The sequence below is a fragment of the Gossypium arboreum genome, chromosome 4, assembly GCF_025698485.1.
Source record: "Gossypium arboreum isolate Shixiya-1 chromosome 4, ASM2569848v2, whole genome shotgun sequence".
NCBI classification, from domain to species: domain Eukaryota; kingdom Viridiplantae; phylum Streptophyta; class Magnoliopsida; order Malvales; family Malvaceae; genus Gossypium; species Gossypium arboreum.
This window is the reverse complement of record NC_069073.1, coordinates 17,514,654-17,535,436: the sequence shown is the minus strand read 5'-3', so window position 1 is coordinate 17,535,436 and position 20,783 is coordinate 17,514,654. Positions and strand designations below refer to the sequence as shown.

The 20,783-nt window shown below is 32.2% G+C and overlaps 1 protein-coding gene across 1 annotated transcript; it reads left to right on the top strand.

Moving 5' to 3' along the window:
* The first annotated feature begins 17,353 nt into the window (after nucleotides 1-17,353).
* On the top strand, nucleotides 17,354-20,475 carry LOC108478961 (jasmonate-induced oxygenase 2-like). The gene is made up of 3 exons (XM_017781411.2): nucleotides 17,354-18,138; nucleotides 18,601-18,931; nucleotides 20,017-20,475. Exons 1-3 carry the CDS (start codon nucleotides 17,633-17,635, stop codon nucleotides 20,263-20,265), a joined length of 1,086 nt encoding a protein of 361 aa, XP_017636900.1. The 5' UTR covers nucleotides 17,354-17,632; the 3' UTR covers nucleotides 20,266-20,475.
* Nucleotides 20,476-20,783: the final 308 nt, after the last annotated feature.

Genomic DNA, 20,783 nt, shown 5'->3' with positions numbered 1-20,783 from the left:
ACGTTCATGGTATGATTTACCTAAATCCTGAGTTAGTCACTAACCATGCGTATGCTACTCTTGTGCTTTAATATAAGTGGAGGCTTATGCTCTAAAGATGATCGAACGCATAGCCGATATGTTAGGTACATGACTTGTGTATGACATGGCTTTACTAGCAACAGTGAAATTCATAACTCAATTAAAAAGTTAATGATATCCTCTAATTAGCATTGTGTGGATTAATAAATATGCAACATGGCCACGGGTTGCTTATTCTCGAACAAGCAAGTTTTCACAGTCATTTGTTAACAATGATCATACTAATCATTAAGAAGACACAATGGTGACAATGAGATAAAATATGATTATATTAAGTAAACGGATTTAACTCAAAGGAATCAAGGATATCATATGAGGGTAACACACACATGACGAGGTCATTGGACAAAATAGTTGGATAAATTGTTTTCGTAAAGAGTATACAATAAGGAATTTTCAATCATGGTGCTTCGTGTTGACTGACTCCATGATTTACTAATTGTGAATTATTGGAACAATACTTCTGGACATAATTGCAATCGCTAGAGCCTAATTGTTTGTGTCTAATTAGTTCCTTTGCTAGCTCAGCAAAAGCTCGATTGGAATGCATTTGAATCAGAATAAAATTCTACGACTTTGGGAATAATTTAATTGAGTCAATTTATTTGATGTGGAATTAAATTAGGTGGTCGTAAGAATTGTTCAATTAGAGAATTTGATTAAAAAATTTTCTTGAAAAATTAATTTGGAAAATCTAAGTGATTTTTGGAAAAAATCAATTTTGATCAAGTAAAATTAAATTAATTAAATCAATTAAAATTAATATGATATTTTTGAAAGTTAATTTTCAAGTCAGACAATTGGTCCAATGGGTAATTACACTTAAAAATTGGACCTGAGATCGTAAATTGGGCCGAGAGCTCAAAACTAAGACCAAGACTCAAAAACTGGTCGAACCGGGCCTGGTATGTGAAATCGGGCCGACGGTCCAATCGATGGCTAGATCGGACCAGTCAGGTCATCATTGACCCGGACTGAACCGAAAGCAGTTGAACCGGCTCGAGGTGTGATAACGGTGTTGCGGTGGTTGCCATGGTGGCGTCCTGGTAGCCAGCAACAATTGAGTAATGGAAAAGTTACACTCCTACTAGGACTTTACTAGAGAATTTGATTTTAGATTAATTATTCTAAAAATAATATTATTTTAAGAGGTTAATATTAAATTTAATTTAATACTTATCTTAATAGTATTTTATTAATTTAATATTAAAGTGATTATTTAATATTAAATTTAATTTAATGTCTATCTTGTACATAAACGTTTTATTATTTTAATAAGATTTAATATTAATTTAATATAATATTTATCTTGATAAATATTATATTAATTTAATATTAAAATGATTAAGTTTAATCATAGTTGAACTCTCTAAGCTCTCCCTATAGAAAGAGAATCTTGGGTCATTATTTAAACACACTTGAATTCAAGAGAAAGTTGTAGAAAGAAAATTCTCTGAAGAGATTATTTCAGAAAAATTCTAGAGATATTTTCTGATTTATAACTTGACCCAAAAGTTTAGAGAAATTTTAAAATTACCTCACTGGTAATTTTTGTGAAAAATTTTCTGATTCGAAACAAGTCCAGACTTAGTAGACGTGAGCTTGAGGATAGCAGAGAAGATTACTCGGTCGAAGCGCTCATCCTAGACGAATCGAAAATGTACAATTTTGATTAAGTATTTATTACTTTTGATATCACAATCAAGATCTTGTTTTGGAAAAAAAATTTAAAACTCTGGTTTTTCCCTAAATTTATTTTCTGTTGCGTTTTCTATACTCATTTTTCCAACAATTCCTTACTAAACAAATAGGTACTCTTAATAATCAATACATCAACCTATATAAGTCTCTCAAATATATAAAGATTTTGGAGACTTGCTAATAGATTAATGATCAATCAGAATCTCTTTTAAACAATAGTTAAAATAGCTAAATACAAGATAATATTAACAACTAATATAAAATGGACTGTTGGTAGATAAGACTTCAAGTTTTGGTATGATCCAACTTCCTCGATCCTTATGATATGTTTCTCTAAGTGAATTGATATTTATCAATGGGCTTGAATCATTCCACGATATAAGCACAACCCAAAGCTTTATTTTAATAAATTGTCAACCTTCCAAATATGACAAGTTGTTTTGTTGCATTGGTGTCAAAAGTGACCACTTCCATTAACCCATTACACCAACTTCACAAAAATGGAAACAATATGGTACATATTTTATATAATTATTAATTAGTTTCAAGCTAAATGTATGATTGTTTATTGTATGTTATTTTTAAACATACTTCTATATTTTAAATACATAGCTTTCATATATATATATATATATAGGCGTATGCTAAAATTTCTAGTAATTTAATACAAAAAGTAGTATGTCTATATATTTTGTGTTATGTTTATACAACTAATAGAACAAAACACAAAATTTACATATTTTCTTGACTTTTCATGTGCCCTAAAAATAATATATTGTCTATTTTTAGAAGATAAAAGTATGGTTATATATAATTAATTAGAGAACGAGAGAATCCATTTGTTGTTTATTTTTAATCTTACATATGAAGTAAAAGTAATTACCAACTAATCACATTCTTTACTAAAATAAATTTTTTTTTGAATTATAATAACACCAATGTTAAGGTCTGAATAATAACTGCGACTAACATGACTCAAATCAGACTATATCTGGAGGAATAAATACTTTTGATCATCAAGTCATCACATGATTTTACTAAAAAGAGATTTAATATATTATTATAAAATATTGAGTATGAATAAGAAAACATATAGTAATTGTGAAGGGATTTGTAGTTTAGACTTTTCAATAATATCAAACCGGTAAGAGAAGGAATAATTAGTTAAAATGTATATGTTGTTTGTCTTTAAGTTTAATATGATAAGACATTATTAACATGTTTGATAATGAAAAGTCTCCTTCAAAGAAAATAAATGAAAATAGTTCACATTCAATTAATTAATCAGACGTGCATAATATTCCACGTGCTTGAAATCCTCTTTATATCATTTTTAAACTAAAATTTCAAGATTCTTTGGAGATTATATATCAAAATTATTATTATATTAATTAATTTATTGATGAAACAATATAAATAACTTAAAATATATACTTGAGTTTTTGAAGTATATAATTTATGAGAATAAATTATTATAATTAATGATTCACACTCTTAATATATATATATTAAGAGTGTGAATCATAATATATAATGTAAGCGGCTTATGAAAAATAATAAAAATAGTTCGTAATATGGATAGTGAAATCTTTAAATTTTATTACATGACATATATTAAATTACACAACAGTTTCTCTAAAAATTTTAAAATTAATTTGACTTTTATTAAAATTATTTTATATTAAACAAAAATTTCATGTAATATAGTAAATAACATATATCAACAGAAGAAGTAATCATTTAATAACTATAATTATGAAATAAATATTAAGATAAATAACTTGTATTTTTATGATATTATTATTTTTCTCTATGATAAATATTAAATTTTAATTTTAAGATTAATTTCATTTTAATTAAATGTTATTTATCATTATGATAAATATTATATTATATTTTACTTTTGAATTTTGAACTTTAACTATACTTTTAAGGATAAATAGAAAATATTAGTTAAATTAAATTTCTATGAAAATTTTAACTTTAAACCAAATATTCAAATTAATGAAAAATTTAACTTTAAACTAAATATTCAAATTAATTAATTAAGTTAAAATTAATATAAAAATTAGAATTAGAATTAAGTTAACCCTATGTTTGGATAAAGAATTATAAAGGAGAAGAAAAAAAAGGTTAAAGTGATGATATTATTGTAGCGGCGTAAAAATTTGTTTCGCTTTGGCTTAGCTTTGGTTGGTCGCTAATTGTGATGATTCATTAAACATTTGAAAACTAACTTTCGATTTTATTTATAAAGGCGTCGCCACCGATCCTTTTATAGGTGTGATCGAACACCTAATAAATTTATTTTAAAAGCGAAAGAAGGCCGAGTTTAGGTCTCGTTAAAGTCTGAGAAAAATTTGAGTTCGAGTCGATTCTGCTGCGAGGAAGGTATTAGCACCCACGACGCCCAAAATTGGTATCTTATAAACAAGTGTTGTCTTAATTTTAAAATTGCTAGTCCAAAGTAACATTGAATCGTGATCCGATCAAAACACGAGAAATTTCAAGTTTCGTTTTCTATTGAGAAGGATATACCTTTTAACACAAGTCGATTGATATTCACCCAACATAGCGATGAAATCGATGGCATAGTGTTTAAAATCGATGCGTTGCCTTACTTATTGAATTAAATAAAAACACGAATAAATATTTTAAAATAGTGAACAAAGGGTAATATATAAAAATAGGCGGAAGCGAAAAATAATAGTTGGAAATACATCAAGGCACATAATACATACGACAATAATATTAAACAATGACAATGCACGCGATATTAAATGTAACAATAGTATGAAATACGAGAACACAATGAGAACAAGATGAATATACATATAAAGATAATTAAGAGTATATATGTAAAATATATATATGTATATATAAATAGTAATAGTGTTAGAAATATACTATATATAGTGTTTGAAGTATATACATAAGATAGTAAATAGGTATATGTAACTTGTATTATTAAAATATGTACATAGGGTAATATATACAAAATTTAACTAATAATATTGAAAATACATATTCATAATATATATAAAGCATATATATAATATAATATTAAAACATTTTACATAATATATACACATATAATTATGATGTTAAAAACATATTAATATTAATAATAATACTAATATTACATAAAGATATACTTATATATATATATATATTAAAGATATGTACATATATGATATAATACATGAATAGTACGATATTTAATATATACGTAATATGTATAATAAAAATAATAATATACATAATATATAAAATATATACGTATATAACAAAACATATACTACGGTTAATGATTATAATAGTAATGGTATTAAAATACAAAAAAACAACAATGTAACATAACAAAAATACTATATATATAAATCTATGTACTTAAATAGAAATATACACTATTATAATGATAATAATAATAAATATAATAACAATATTGAAACACAAAACAAAAACAATAAAGATATTGAAGTAAAGTAAAAAATAAGCCTATACGTAAATATATATATACATATATCGTAAAACATATATAAACATTGGTGATAATAATAATAATAATAATGTTGAAATATAAAGGCAAGTATAGCATTAAAAATATTAAAATAAATAAAAAACCTAATACAAATACATATATATATATACGCATATAACAAAAGCACATAATAATAATAATAATAATAATACTAATAAATAATAATAATAATAATAATAATAATAATAATATCAATAATATGAAAATAACAAGGATATTTAGATAAAAAACGAAAAAAAACAAAAGGACTAAAATTAAACTAAAAACAAAGTTATGGGGCGATTTGAAAAGAAAATAAGGAGGAGAGGGCAGATTGCAATATCGCGCAACATGGGAGGACCGAAAAGCGAAATATCCCCAATCATTAAGGCGCAGATGCTTGGTGCAGGGCTAAATTGAAAACCTCGAGAATTAGGTGGCCAAATTGCAAAATCATAGGAAAAAGGTAACTAAAGCACTAAATTGCAGCGCCTTTGGAGAGGTTGAGGACTAGGGAACAAATATCCTAAGCGAAACATACAAATGTTAGTGGCGCCGTTTCCTTTTGACTTTTCAATTTTTATTTAAAACCATTTTAACCTTTATATATTTTTTTCGGAAAACGCTCTCAAACCCCCTTTTTTATCTCTTCTTCATTTCTTCACTAAGGTTTCAACACCCATCATCGCCGGCGAGTTCACCGTCTTTGAGCGGAGAGGGAGCGACCACGAGGTAGATCCGGTAAGACTCTTTTCTTCCTTGATTCTTTTTGTTTTAAAGTAAGTTAATGAAATAAAAATAAAACAAAGCAAAGATAAATAGAAAGATTGAGATAACAGAGGAAAAAATTGAAGTTCACCTTCTAAGCTTTTCTTTTTCTTTTGTTTTTGATACAAAATTTTTTTGTACATCCTTCCCCCTTTTACGTTTGTTGTTTGGATGGCTTTATATAACCTAATTTTTACATACTTTATTATTATTTTCTATTCTTGCTTCTTTTTGCTTGTTTGCGGGGCATGGGCATGGGCGGTGGGGTGTGTGATGGTCTTGGTGGCGAGACAACATAGGAGAGTGGGAGTGGTCTTGGTGGCGACTGACATGGGAGAGTGTTAGCCAAGGTTGAAGGGTGTGCTGTTTTTTTTTCTTTCTGGAAAATGTTTGGTGATGGTGGGCTAGGGTTAGTGGGTTAGTTTAGGTGGGTGTTGGTTTAGATTGGGTTTGATGATGTTGGGTGATGAAATTGGGGTGGGTATTTGGTTGTATTTGGGCCAAAATTGGCCTACAACAGCTGCCCTCTTTGCTCATTATCGTATAACGGAATAGAGCAAAGACATAATGAAAACCAATTTTGCCGGTCTTGCCAATTGTTGACTTCTTTAGCGCTCTTCTTTTCCGGCGTCTCTTACTAGTCCATCGCATCTTGTAGCTTTGGTTCAGTTCATTGCATCTTCTGATATGGGCCTTGTAGCTTCAATCTACTTCAATGTAGTTTCAAGGATATGAGATTTGTGGCTTCCATCTGCTTCACTGTAACTTCAGAAGGATAAGATCTACAGCTTCAATCCTCTCTTCTATTGCTTCCGTGAGATAAGGTTTTGGTCTTCTCTTCTGCCACTTCAGAAAGGTAAGATCTGATGTCCTCGACCAGCTCTACTGCAACTTCAGGGAGACAAAATCTGGTGCCTTCAATCGGCTCCAATCTTTATTATTTACTCGGTGTGTGATCTTGAGCTCAACTCATTTCTCGCAATATGAATCGACTTTTAAAAACTCAGCATGTGACTCGAGGCTCAACTCACCTCTCGTAATATGAGTTGATTCTTGAAAAGTATAAATTGAAAAAACATTAATTGAAAATACCTCGGCGTGTGATCCTGAGGCTCAATTCACCTCTAGCAATATGAATTAATTTTGGAAAAACATAAATTAAGAAACGAAAGTTGACAATACCTCAGCGTGTCCTGAGGCTCAATTCACCTCTAGCAATATGAATTAATTTTTGGAAAAACATAAATCAAGAAACGAAAGTTGACAATACCTCAGCGTGTCCTGAGGCTCAACTCACCTTTCGCGATATGAGTTTTTTTTTTTTGAAAGGCGAAATTGGAAAGCAAAATTGAAAATACCTCGGCGTGCCACGAGGCTCAACTCACCTCTCGCATGTCTGAGTTGATTTTTTGAAGAGCGAAATTGGAAGCGAATCGAAAATACCTCGGCGTGCCTGAGGCTCAACTCACTTCTCGCAATATGAGCTAATTTTTGAAAAACATAAATTGGAGAAAACAGAAATTGAAATTACCTCAGCATGTCCTGAGGCTCAACTCACCTCTCGCAATATGAGTTGATTTTTGAAAAACGGAAATTAAAAATACCTCATCGTGACCTGAGGTTCAACTCACCTCTCGCAATATGAGCTGATTTTTTGAAACATGGAAATTAAAACAGAAATTGAAAATACCTCAACGTGCCCTGAGGCTCAACTCACCTCTCGCAATATGAGTTGATTTTTGACAAACAGCAATTGAAAATACCTCAGCGTGCCCCGAGGCTCAACTCATTTCTCGCAATATGAGTTGATTTTTTGAAAGACAGAAATTGAAAGGCTTAATTGAAAATACCTCGGCGTGTGACACGAGGTTCAACTCACCTCTCGCAATATGAGTTGAAATTAAAACACAAAAATTGAAAATACCTCAACGTGCCCGAGGCTCAACTCACCTCTCGCAATATGAGCTGATTTTGAAAAGTAGAAATTAAAAGGTTCAACCCACCTCTCGCAATATGAGTTGATTCTTGACAAGCGAATTGAAATTACCTCGGCGTGTCACGAGGCTCAACTCACCTCTCATAATATGAGTTGATTTTTTGAAGAGCGAAATTGAAAATACCTCGGCGTGCCACGAGGCTCAACTCACCTCCGTAATATGAGTTGAATTTTGAAAGCAAAATAAAAGCATCGAATACCAAAACATGTTATCTGGTGGAACTCAGGTGTCTTTTCCTTTAATTTAATACAACTATCATCACATCTTCTTATTCTACTAGAGTACCTGTGCATGATGTTATCATGATATGCACATGTTTGTCTTAAATGCCTTTATGCCTACATGATTATGCTATACGCCTTAGGCATGTTTGTCGTATGTCCCTTTCCGTCATGATTTTTAATGATCTGTGTTCATTGCTTTAACTCTTGACTTTCTCTTCAGGCTCTGTACCCGTCCTCTAGCTTCACGAGTAATCTGCGTTTCTCAGTTATCGCTCTCTTACCCCTGGTTGAGCTTTGTCCTTACGTTGAGGCTCTTGTACTTATCAAATTCTCATCCGGGTAATGCTCAACATTTCTTTTGTTTGGAGCATGTCATTTCAAAATACTCTAGATCTTCAACGCATAAATTCTTCCACATTTCTTAATCAAGAATCTTTTTGAGTATGTCATCTTGCGTATAAATTTTATTTCTTGAAAATCCTTCAAATCTGTAGTCTTCTTTGCTTGACTCACTTCTTGAATCTTTTTACTCCTTGGGCCCAAACACCTTCATTAGGGCGTCCTTTCGGGTTTTCATCCTAATTTTTGTTTATCAAGATGCCCTCTTCAGGTTTTCATCTCGATCTTCTTCTTTTTTTTTAAAGCGTCATCACTCATTGCCCATCAGGGCTCTATTACTGACGTAGTACGCTGCCCTAATGCTCGGTTGGTATTTTGACCCAAAATCCGAAGAAATAATCGCGTTTTGCTCAGCCCCACCGTAATTTCAGGGTCCATTCCACTGTAATTTTGGGATACAAGGTTGGCACTATCCTTAAACCATTCCACTGCAATTCCTGGCTATAGGATCTGTATCCTACTGTAACTCAAGGGTGTATGATCTGTAATTTGTTCCATTGACTGATATTTTTGACAGAAAATCTGAGGAGATAAACTCAATTTGAGCTCAAATATTTCCAACCCTTACACTTGGTAAGCTCTTGAACAACCGACTGGTTTCAGGTTCTTGTACTATTTAGAAGCTTTCAGAGTAATATGCAAAATTCCTTTTGTAAAAGTATGATTAGTCCATTAATCATTATTTCAATGCAAAATGCTTGAAAAGGATCGAACTGATGGACAAGAAGAAAAATCGGTTAAGAGCATAGCTCGAAACAAACAAGTTGAACAATGAGAGTAAATGCAAGTTTATTGGAAGCTTATTTTGAAAAGAATAAGATAATCAAAGATAAATTTAGAAATAGGTAAAATAAAGCTAAGTGCCCCAAATATCGCCGCCTGAGCTTCTCTGTACAAACTCCTTTTGAGACAATTTTGAGTTCAACATGTGTTTAGGGGATTCAGAGTACTTTTTCAATGCCCCAAGACGTAGCATACTTCTTCACTATCAATTCAAGTATAGCAAGACTACCATATGCCCCACCTTTGAACAAGATTTGAGCTGCCTTTTTCAGGTTTTCAACTCAAAACCCCTTTGGTCTCAAGGTGCCCTTTGCGGGTTTTCACCTTGACCTCTCCATTTTCTTTTCTTTTTTTCTTTTTTTGCTTTTGAATGAATGAAGGTCACAAGGCGCCCTTTGTGGGTTTTCACCTTGGCCACTCCTTTTTAAGTATTTTTGGACTGAATCCGAATTTAGGATTGGATCAGTGTTCTTTCGGGGAAAGCCTCCTTTACCTCATAAAGTTCTTAAACATCCATTTCCCTTTGAAATCCTTTCGTATAGAAAGGATCTTCTGCAATATCAAGTTCCTACTATGAAATTCCTTTGGGTGAAACATTTTCGTCATAACTCAGCATCATACGCGTTTGACCTTCAAACCCTTTTCTGCAGTCAAGTTTAATGAAGACATTTTACTTCATCCAATTCTTGATTCAATCAAAGCTTGGAGAAAAGAATCTTAATTTCGGACGAACCACCTCTAATGCCCCAGTGAAGGTCTGGTCAACTTTAATAAGCACAAAGAGTAAAAGGTAGCTTCTTATGCCAATATTTACAAGTCTCGGTCACCTTCTATAACTTTTCTTGATTTTGTATTTTTCTTTTGGCGCCTTTGTTGCATTGTGATATGACATTGTCGATTCGCATTAAAACATGATTCTTTCGGCATTTGATTTCTTTTTTTTTGTTTTTTCTTGTCCCTTTTTTCTTTTTGTTTTTTTTGTTTTTTTCTTTTCTTTTCATAACTATCGACTTTATAATATTGGCATATGAAGCTACATTCATCTTCTTAGTGAAGCAATTGGCGGTCCACGACGATGATGTCATTGGAAGCTTTTGACGAGATCATCCCCAGAACATCTATGCCCTACGTATTGAAAAGTTTGTGAAGAGATGAAAGAAGCACGTGAGTCTTGACGTCATAACTGATGCTATTCCCTTCCCATGGTGGACCAACAACATCCGATCCTCATTGATTAGCTTGGCTATTGCAGAACCATTGTCATGTGTTCTCTAGACACCCTTATAGACCTCTTTCCAGATGTTCCTAAGTGCGTCTTAATATGATCGTGCAAAAACATCCTTGAATTCTTAAAAATAACTCAATAGTCTTGCCTTATTTTTGCGGTGAGCTAGGTTTCGATCTTCATCACTTTCTCAAGCTCACAATGTCAGCTGACCCTTTGTAAGTTAGGGTCTGTTTTTCATCTTATTCTGTTATCCTTCACGAATCAGAAGATGGACACAGTCTCTGTCATCTTCGAAGTCCTGAGATTCCTCTAGACACACATCTTGCTCCAAAGGGAGTTAGTAACACGTCGCTCGTGACATTGATATCTGGGGACCTACTGTGGGTATGAAGGAAAATTCTAGAGAATAAATGATTCTAAGGATGATTATTTGTATAGGATGATCATGAATGTAAAATAAAAGAATGAAAGTCCAAATAATAAAAGAATCTATAAATAGAAGAAAATTTACTCAAAAGATGCATTTCATTGAAATAAAAATCTTGGACGAAACCTATTTCTCAAAAGAAATCTTATCACCTCTAGGTCTTAAGGCAATAAGTATGTTTTGAATATTACTCTAGATTAGCTTTAAAAGTACACAGATCTCTTCCACTGTCCCATTGTTCAAAACACTCCCAAGTATGTAAAATTCGGAGGTGGGTGATATCGAGGTCATGGTTGAGTTGGGTACGAATTAGAAGCATAGTGGCTTCCTATTCCCACCACATGGGTTTCTGGCTCTTTTTTCTTCATGGGTGCTGCCCTTTTGAGCTCTCAGGGCATTCCATCCTTCCATTTTTGATGGCATTCTCTATAAGTTCCCCGGATATCACAATGTTCGCAAAGTCTGTCGTAGCACTTCCTACCAACTTGTCATAGAATGGTGCTCTCAAAGTGTTGATGAAGAGAACCACTATTTCAGTTTTGGTTAAAGGGGGTTCTACTTGTGCCGAGATGTCCTTCCATCTCTGCGCGTACTGCTTAAAAGTTTCCGTCGGCTTCTTTTCCATCATCTGCAGAGTCAACCGATCAGGCACCATGTCAGACACATGCTTGTACTGTTTACAAAATGCTGATGCTAAGTCTTTCCATGATCGGATCCTTTCTCTACTAAGTTGATTATACCATCGAAGAGCCGATCCGACCAAGCTATCTTGGAAACAGTGTATTAGCAACTTATCTTTATTCACGTGACTCGTCATTTTTCGGCAAAACATGACAAGATGCATTCTTGGACATCTCGTTCCGTCGTATTTTTCAAAATCTGGTGCTTTAAACTTGGAGGCGAACCGGATCGGGCACAGAGGCCGAGCTCCTTGGCACTTAATGCGAGAGAAGACTTGATGCCTTGATTGCCTTGAGCCTTTCTTCAAAACTCCTATACTTGCCCCAAACATCATGATCGTCTAATTTCAACTTGGCTATCTCTCTGGGTCATCCGAATCGGAATATTGGGATCAGCGGGATTACCTCCGGGGTTTGATACAGATATACCTTGCCCTAAATGAGTAGGTGGTACAGGTCGTTGCTCCAAGCCTACAGGCTCCTTTTGAGGACATCCTCTTTGCGTTACATGAACGTGAGACGGGGTGAATCTTGGGGGATAAAACGGATCCTGATTATGATTAACTCTTGACTGAGGTTCTATAACGTCAGGACTCTGCATAAGTCCATTCCCTTTAACAAAAGCTGACATCATCTCCATCATTTTGGCCATTTGATCCCTTTGCTTGAGTGATTCCTCTCGAGACCTTACCATCAGATCTCTCATTTCTTGCTGTGATTTAGCCAACTGTTCTTGCAATTCTCTTTGGGCCTTTTCCATTCTTTCAATTCTCTCATTGAATTTGGTCTCCATAGTTCTAGCTCTTAGCCGCGTCTTATACGAATGGCGTGATTCCAGACTTGTAGAGTCACAACTGTAGATCATATGGTTTCAGCCTCAGTGGATGATTAAGGGACATGTACATGCAATGAATGAATGAATGAATAAATGGCAGATGAATGTCAGTCATGAATATGCAAAAATTTGGTGTTAATTTCAAGATAGCCCCTATTTAGGCATTTCCTTAATCAAAAGAGTCTATTACACAATATTTCGGTCATTCGTATAATTGATTCCTCCATCAGAAACCCGTTTTTGGCAACCAATCTCTAATCAACACATTCCTAACAAGATGCCTTTGATGCATGATGAAAAATAGAAATACAGACAAACAACCTTGGTTAGCATAACACATATGAACAGAGAAAAACTGTGGAAAATCTAACAAATTAAGCTCCTTGGTCCAATAGACTCGATTCCCTTGCATAGAAAGCGTAAATGTAAAAGAAAGCGAAGGTAGGATGTGTTTTTCCGTGTACTTATTTGGTGACTAGTAAGCGGACAAAGGTTAGGCATGGCTCTAGTTAGGTGGCTCATGCAGTTCACTATATGCGGTTTTGGCTCTAGATAGGTACTCGAATTGTCCATCTGTCATCTACTAAGATTAGTATAGAGCCTCGGTCATTGCCCATCATAGGCTTACGAGTTCAATTCGAGGATTACATTTACTTATGCCTATGCGGAGGACAAGTTAACTCACGAAAGCATAAGTCATATGTAACCGAAAGTATTCACTAGCTTTGTGCGGAGGGACGAGTTAACTCACGAAGGCGTGGCGTTTATTTTCACTTAAACGGATAGAGCCCGGGTAGAGAACTCATGTTATGCGAAAATGCAAGTGCACGGTGTGTGGGGAGAAAATCACAAACCTTTACGTTTTATTTGAAGAAACTAAACCAGAATTTAAACCATAAAAGCTGAAAAACAAACAAATAACAAGTTAGAAGAAATATTTACAACACGATACAAATGCATGAATTTTTGAAAGCGAGATTTTGGATCACGACCAAATATTTATTTTGAACAAGGAAGTTTGAAAATTTTGACAAAACATGTTTAATTCGACTCGACTCGCAAGGTTATATCCCGATGGAGTCGCGCCGGTATGTGACGTAAAAATTTGTTTCGCTTTGGCTTAGCTTTCGGTTGGTCGCTAATTGTGATGATTCATTAAACATTTGAAAACCAACTTTCGATTTTATTTATAAAGGGAGTCGCCACCGATCCTTTTTATAGGTGTGATCGGACACCTAATAAATTTATTTTTAAAACGAAAGAAGGCCGAGTTTAGGTCTACGTTAAAGTACAGAGAAAAATTTGAGTTCGAGTCGATTCTGCCGAGGAAGGTATTAGCACCCACGCGCGCCCAAAATTGGTATCTTATAAACAAGTGTTGTCTTAATTTTTAAAATTGCTAGTCCAAAGTAACATTGAATCGTGATCCGATCAAAACACGAGAAATTTCAAGTTTCGTTTTCTATTGAGAAGGATATACCGTTTTAACACAAGTCGATTGATATTCACCCAACATAGCGATGAAATCGATGGCATAGTGTTTAAAATCGATGCGTTGCCTTACTTATTGAATTAAATAAAAACACGAATAAATATTTTAAAATAGTGAACAAAGGGTAATATATAAAAATAGGCGGAAGCGAAAAATAATAGTTGGAAATACATCAAGGCACATAATACATACGACAATAATATTAAACAATGACAATGCACGCGATATTAAATGTAACAATAGTATGAAATACGAGAACACAATGAGAACACGATGAATATACATATAAAGATAATTAAGAGTATATATGTAAAATATATATATATATATATATATATATATATATATATAAATAGTAATAGTGTTAGAAATATACTATATATAGTGTTTGAAGTATATACATAAGATAGTAAATAGGTATATGTAACTTGTATTATTAAAATATGTACATAGGGTAATATATACAAAATTTAACTAATAATATTGAAAATACATATTCATAATATATATAAAGCATATATATAATATAATATTAAAACATTTTACATAATATATACACATATAATTATGATGTTAAAACATATTAATATTAATAATAATACTAATATTACATAAAGATATACTTATATATATATATATTATAGATATGTGCATATATGATATAATACATGAATAGTACGATATTTAATATATACGTAATATGTATAATAAAAATAATAATATACATAATATATAAAATATATAATATATAACAAAACATATACTACGGTTAATGATTATAATAGTAATGGTATTAAAATACAAAAAAAACAACAATGTAACATAACAAAATACTATATATATAAATCTATGTACTTAAATAGAAATATACACTATTATAATGATAATAATAATAAATATAATAACAATATTGAAACACAAAAACAAAAACAATAAAGATATTGAAGTAAAGTAAAAAATAAGCCTATACGTAAATATATATATACATATATACGTAAAACATATATAAACATTGGTGATAATAATAATAATAATAATGTTGAAATATAAAGGCAAGTATAGCATTAAAAATATTAAAATAAATAAAAAACCTAATACAAATACATATATATATATATACGCATATAACAAAAGCACATAATAATAATAATAATAATAATAATAATAATAATAATAATAATAATAATAATATAATAATAATAATAATAATAATAATAATAATATCAATAATATGAAAATAACAAGGATATTTAGATAAAAAGCGAAAAAAAACAAAACAGGACTAAAATTAAACTAAAAACAAAGTTATGGGGCGATTTGAAAAGAAAATAAGGAGGAGAGGGCAGATTGCAATATCGCAAGCAACATGGGAGGACCGAAAATAGAAATATCCCCAATCATTAAGACGCATTACTTGATGCGGGGCTAAATTGAAAACCTCGAGAGAATTAGGTGGCCAAATTGCAAAATCATAGGAAAAAGGTAACTAAAGCACTAAATTGCAGCGCCTTTGAGAGGTTGAGGACTAGGGAACAAATATCCTAAAAGCGAAACATACAAATGTTAGTGGCGCCATTTCCTTTTGACTTTTCAATTTTTATTTAAAACCATTTTAACCTTTATATATTTTTTCTGAAAACTGCTCTCAAACTCCCCTTTTTTTATCTCTTCCTCATTTCTTCAGCTAAGGTTTCAACACCCATCATCGCCGGCAGTTCACCGTGCCGAACGGAGAGGGGAGCGGCCACGGGGTAGATCCGGTAAGACTCTTTTCTTCCTTGATTCTTTTTTGTTTTAAAGTAAGTTAATGAAATAAAAAATAAAGCAAAGCAAAGATAAATAGAAAGATTGAGATAACAGAGGAAAAAAATTGAAGTTCACCTTCTAAGCTTTTCTTTTTTCTTTTGTTTTTGATACAAAATTATTTTTTGTACATCCTTCCCCCCCTTTTACGTTTGTTGTTTGGATGGCTTTATATAGCCTAATTTTTACATACTTTATTATTATTTTCTATTCTTGCTTCTTTTTGCTTGTTTGCGGGACATGGGCATAGGCGGTGGGGTGTGTGATGGTCTTGGTGGCGAGACAACATAGGAGAGTGGGAGTGGTCTTTGGTGGCAGAACGGCATGGGAGAGTGTTGGCCAAGGTTGAGGGGTGTGCTGTTTTTTTTTTTTCTTTGCTGGAAAATGTTTGGTGATGGTGGGCTAGGGTTAGTGGGTTAGTTTAGGTGGGCTGTTGGTTTAGATTGGGTTTGATGATGTTGGGCTGATGAAATTGGGGTGGGTATTTGGTTGTATTTGGGCCAAAATTGGCCTACAACAATTATGTATTTTGTTTTGTTTGAATAGATAAAATTAGGAAAGGAAAGTAAATTAAGTTAATCCTACAGTATCATTACCATATTTAGTCACATTGCCTCTATTATTTTTATACTAACCGTAAGTGAACGCATTATCCATTCAAACTCACTCTTAATCATTTGATTTCGCACCACATTTTCATTTATTGTCTTTACCATTTTATTTATAATTTTACAAAAATATTTAAAATTTGTAAGGTTAGTATTTAGTACATTAACAATGTATTTTTTATTTATTACACAAACAGCTTTAAAATATTGGCTTATGTTTTTTTAATATTATTCTATACCCTATTGAATACTTATCAACCCTTACCTTATTAATGGAGTCTAAAATTTTATTATCAATTTAGCAAATAATTTTTCTAAATTTATATTAGTTGATTAATTTTTTCATAAATCTGAAAGATGGTATTTTTATATTTATGTTGAAATATATGTTAAATGCAAAACAATTTGTGAAAAATTGAAGGATTGGGATAATATAAGATGTTTATTTCCTTAACTTGGACATGTTTGAGAGTTGAATCACAATTCAGTCTTCAATTAATTAATATGTTTAGAAGCAGATAAAATGTGCAATCCCGATTATGAATTTAGAACATTATATTTTGCTCAAACTTAAATTATAATCATCACAACTTGAATAAAAGATTTAAAAAAGAAAAAAAATGGGATTATCAGATTCATTGGAGCCGACCTGTAAACAGACAGCGCGTTACTCTTGAAATGATCTAAACCTTGTATATTTTAAAACAGGGAAAGGCCATATTCTCAATCATCACAATCCACAAAAATAACCTTATGTTTATTTATTTATAAATAAAAATAAAAAACCCATTTCTTTCGCGTTCTCATTTCAACACCTTCCGCTTTCCATAAAATTCAAACTCATCCCCTACGCCCATGCCCATGCCCCTCTCCTTTAAAGATCTTTAACCACCTTTCCCCCCTCTCAAAAAAAAAAAAAATACCTACTTCTCTTTGTCTCTCAATTTCGTCGTTTCTGAAAATATTAAGGATTTCTTTTGCCTTTTCTTTCATCGTATTACTTTCCCTTTTTTTTTTTTTTTTGCTACAAGATCAACCTGGGAAACTTCGAACAGGTTTCTTTTTTTTGTGTGTGTGTGTGTCATCATGAACAAGTTACAAGACTGGCCTGAACCAGTAATCCGAGTCCAATCCTTGTCCGAAAGTGGCCTAAAAAGCATTCCTGAAAGATATATAAAACCAGCTACGGACAGACCTTCGTTAAACATGGAAGAAGACCCTACGAACATGGATGTAAATATTCCAATAATCGATCTTACAGGCTTGTCGGAAGACGGAAACAATCTGCCTCAATCAACGATGGATCAAATTTCATTGGCTTGTCGGGAGTGGGGTTTTTTTCAGGTTGTGAACCATGGAGTTTGCCCTGGATTCATGGATCAAGTACGAGAAACTTGGCGTAGTTTTTTCCATTTACCTATGGAGATGAAACACGCTTATGCTAACTCACCCAAGACTTATGAAGGTTATGGTAGCAGATTAGGGATTGAAAAAGGTGCCATTCTTGATTGGAGTGATTATTATTATCTCCACTATCTTCCTTTAACTCTCAAAGACTATAACAAATGGCCTGCATCTCCTGATTCTTGCAGGTACTACTCACACTAAACTTTCTTCTTCCTTTTTTTTTATTTTTATTTTTTTTAAAAAAAAAAACAATTTAATGGTTTGGTGCTTGTGACTTAACATCGATAGAGAGGGAGAGCCGGTAAGCAAAAACAATTAACTGAGATGGTACCTATTTCATCTCGAAAATTACTTTTAAACTATCCGGATGCGATATGAAAGAAAAGAATTGGTGGGTTAACTATATTTTGGGATGAATACAAGCTTTTTGATTTGGCTAGCTTATTCAACGGCTGTACTATGCAAATTTGTCAATGCATGTTATGATTTGTCGTTTTCTTAGTCTACTGTGTAATATGTCTCAAACTTAGCCGGCTTCCCATCAATATATTTAAACAATTCATTATTTCATCAACCATCATCTTGGATTTTCTTTTTTAATTTTATTTATAATAAACAAAGGTTGGTTATTGTAATTATGAATGTAGGGAAGTAATTGATGAATATGGGAAGGAATTGGTGAAGTTGGGTGGGAGAATAATGAAGGTTTTATCGATAAACCTTGGATTAAAAGAGGACCGTCTCCAAAATGCATTCGGTGGAGACAACTTTGGGGCATGTCTAAGGGTTAACTTTTATCCCAAATGTCCACAGCCTGAGTTGGCTCTTGGCTTGTCATCCCACTCCGACCCCGGTGGTTTAACCCTTCTCTTAACCGACAATCAAGTCCCCGGTCTTCAAGTCCGAAAAGACGACAAATGGATCACCGTTAAACCTGCCCCACATGCATTTATCGTCAACATCGGTGATCAAATACAGGTGAAATTCCTGTTTTTCTCAAAGGTTTATCCCGAAAAAGCAACTCACTTTTTTGTTTTAACACATGCTGAATCACATATCATACCAACTATTGTTATATTATGACATTCACTATATTTAAGTCTTCGCCTTCGAAACTTTTTCTCGTCTTTTCCTTTATTTTTTGAATAGAAGATTAAGCATGCACCACTAAAGTCATGAGCTAGTGTTAGGTTACCTTTTTTTTATTTTTTAATTGCCATATAAGTAAGCTTCTCAAAATATTATAAAACAAGTTCTCCTCTAGATTTCTCTGTGATTAATTTTTAATGTAGTGACTGTTTATAATTTTTAAGACAAAAAAAAAAAAAAGTGGATAAACATGATTATTTTAAGGTTAACGAGATAAGATGTTTGGAATGTTCGCAGGTATTGAATCGTTAGTCTCCTTTATCCACCACGTGTTACAAAAAATTATATCTATTATTTTTCGTTTTATTCACCATTATCTTCGTTGTAACTTTCTAAACCACCCAATAGTTTAACTACGATTACTTTAAAAAGAAAAAAAAGAAGAAAAGGAAATAGTTTAACTATTATTGATTACAATAATTCAACAATGGAAATCTAAGCCTAATAATTAATAACATTGACAATGACATGGCCTTGGACCAAACTAGAATTTCCACTTGAAATAGTTTCCCCATTTGTTTAATCAAGGCTCGTTTAATAGTAAGTATTCCATTTATCATTATAGCCATACATACTTTCCCAATACATAGAGATAAACAGTGTTATTATCAGGATGTCAAATATCAACTCATGAAGCAGATATTTACATAATTTTAATAAAAAATTATTGATCATGGTTCCAATCATTTAATTTGAGAAATACAATAGGAGTGATATTCAACCCCCTTTAATTCTCGTGTTTTTGGTAGAAAGAATTATAAATACTAAAATTAGAGATTCTAATATGATATCTTTAAAACGGGATATTATGAATCCAAGGGGATTGAAATGGATTTCAATATTTGTGAAAATTTTATAATCCTCTACTTGATTATATAACTTTTGTTTTTTTTTTTTTTTAATAATTGAGTTAGGTCCTAAGCAATGCCGATTACAAGAGTGTAGAGCACAGAGTGATAGTAAATTCGGACATGGAAAGACTGTCATTGGGGTTCTTTTACAATCCAAAGAGCGATATACCCATGCAACCAATGGAAGAGCTGCTTTCAACAGATAAACCGGCATTGTATTCACCAATGACATTTGATGAATATCGACTTTTCATCAGATTAAAAGGTCCCAAGGGCAAGTCTCAAATCGAATCACTGCATTCTCCTAGATGATTTTGGTTGATAGGCAAATTTCATAAGCTCTTCCAATTATTATAATTGTGTTTTTATTTTGGCCATCCAATTATAATTTTAATAATATTAGTAGTTATTTTATAAATTGTTATAGCTAAATGTAAAATAAAAGCAGACGCTAATAATTGGATCACTTATGTAGTTTATTTTAAATCTTATTTATTAGGAAAAAAACAATTTCACTAGAAACATCATTACTTTCTTTGCTTAATTTTGTCAAGTTTATAAAAACTAAAGTAGGAACAAAATAATTATATAGCGTATTGTGTTCAAGGGCCCTGAAATTGACCGCTAATTTTGGGATTATGTGAAGATAACAAAACTTTGTCCCACCATTTAGCCACCGTTGATTAAGGAAATACTAAGGTTTAACATTAAATAATTGTCGCATATTCCTTGTTATAATTGCACCTCTTTTGTTAAAAAAAAAAAAGAAAATTGCATTTGGGTGTGTTTGTATATTACGTAATAACTGTAGTATGTATAAGAAATTCTAA

Bases quoted from the DNA above. Each gene is read 5' to 3' on its own strand.
- LOC108478961 (XM_017781411.2), top strand. From the start codon at position 17,633: ATGAACAAGTTACAAGACTGGCCTGAACCAGTAATCCGAGTCCAATCC. The intron at 18,139-18,600 runs GTACTACTCACA...TTATGAATGTAG, and splicing joins GCATCTCCTGATTCTTGCAG to GGAAGTAATTGATGAATATG. The intron at 18,932-20,016 runs GTGAAATTCCTG...TAATTGAGTTAG, and splicing joins ACATCGGTGATCAAATACAG to GTCCTAAGCAATGCCGATTA.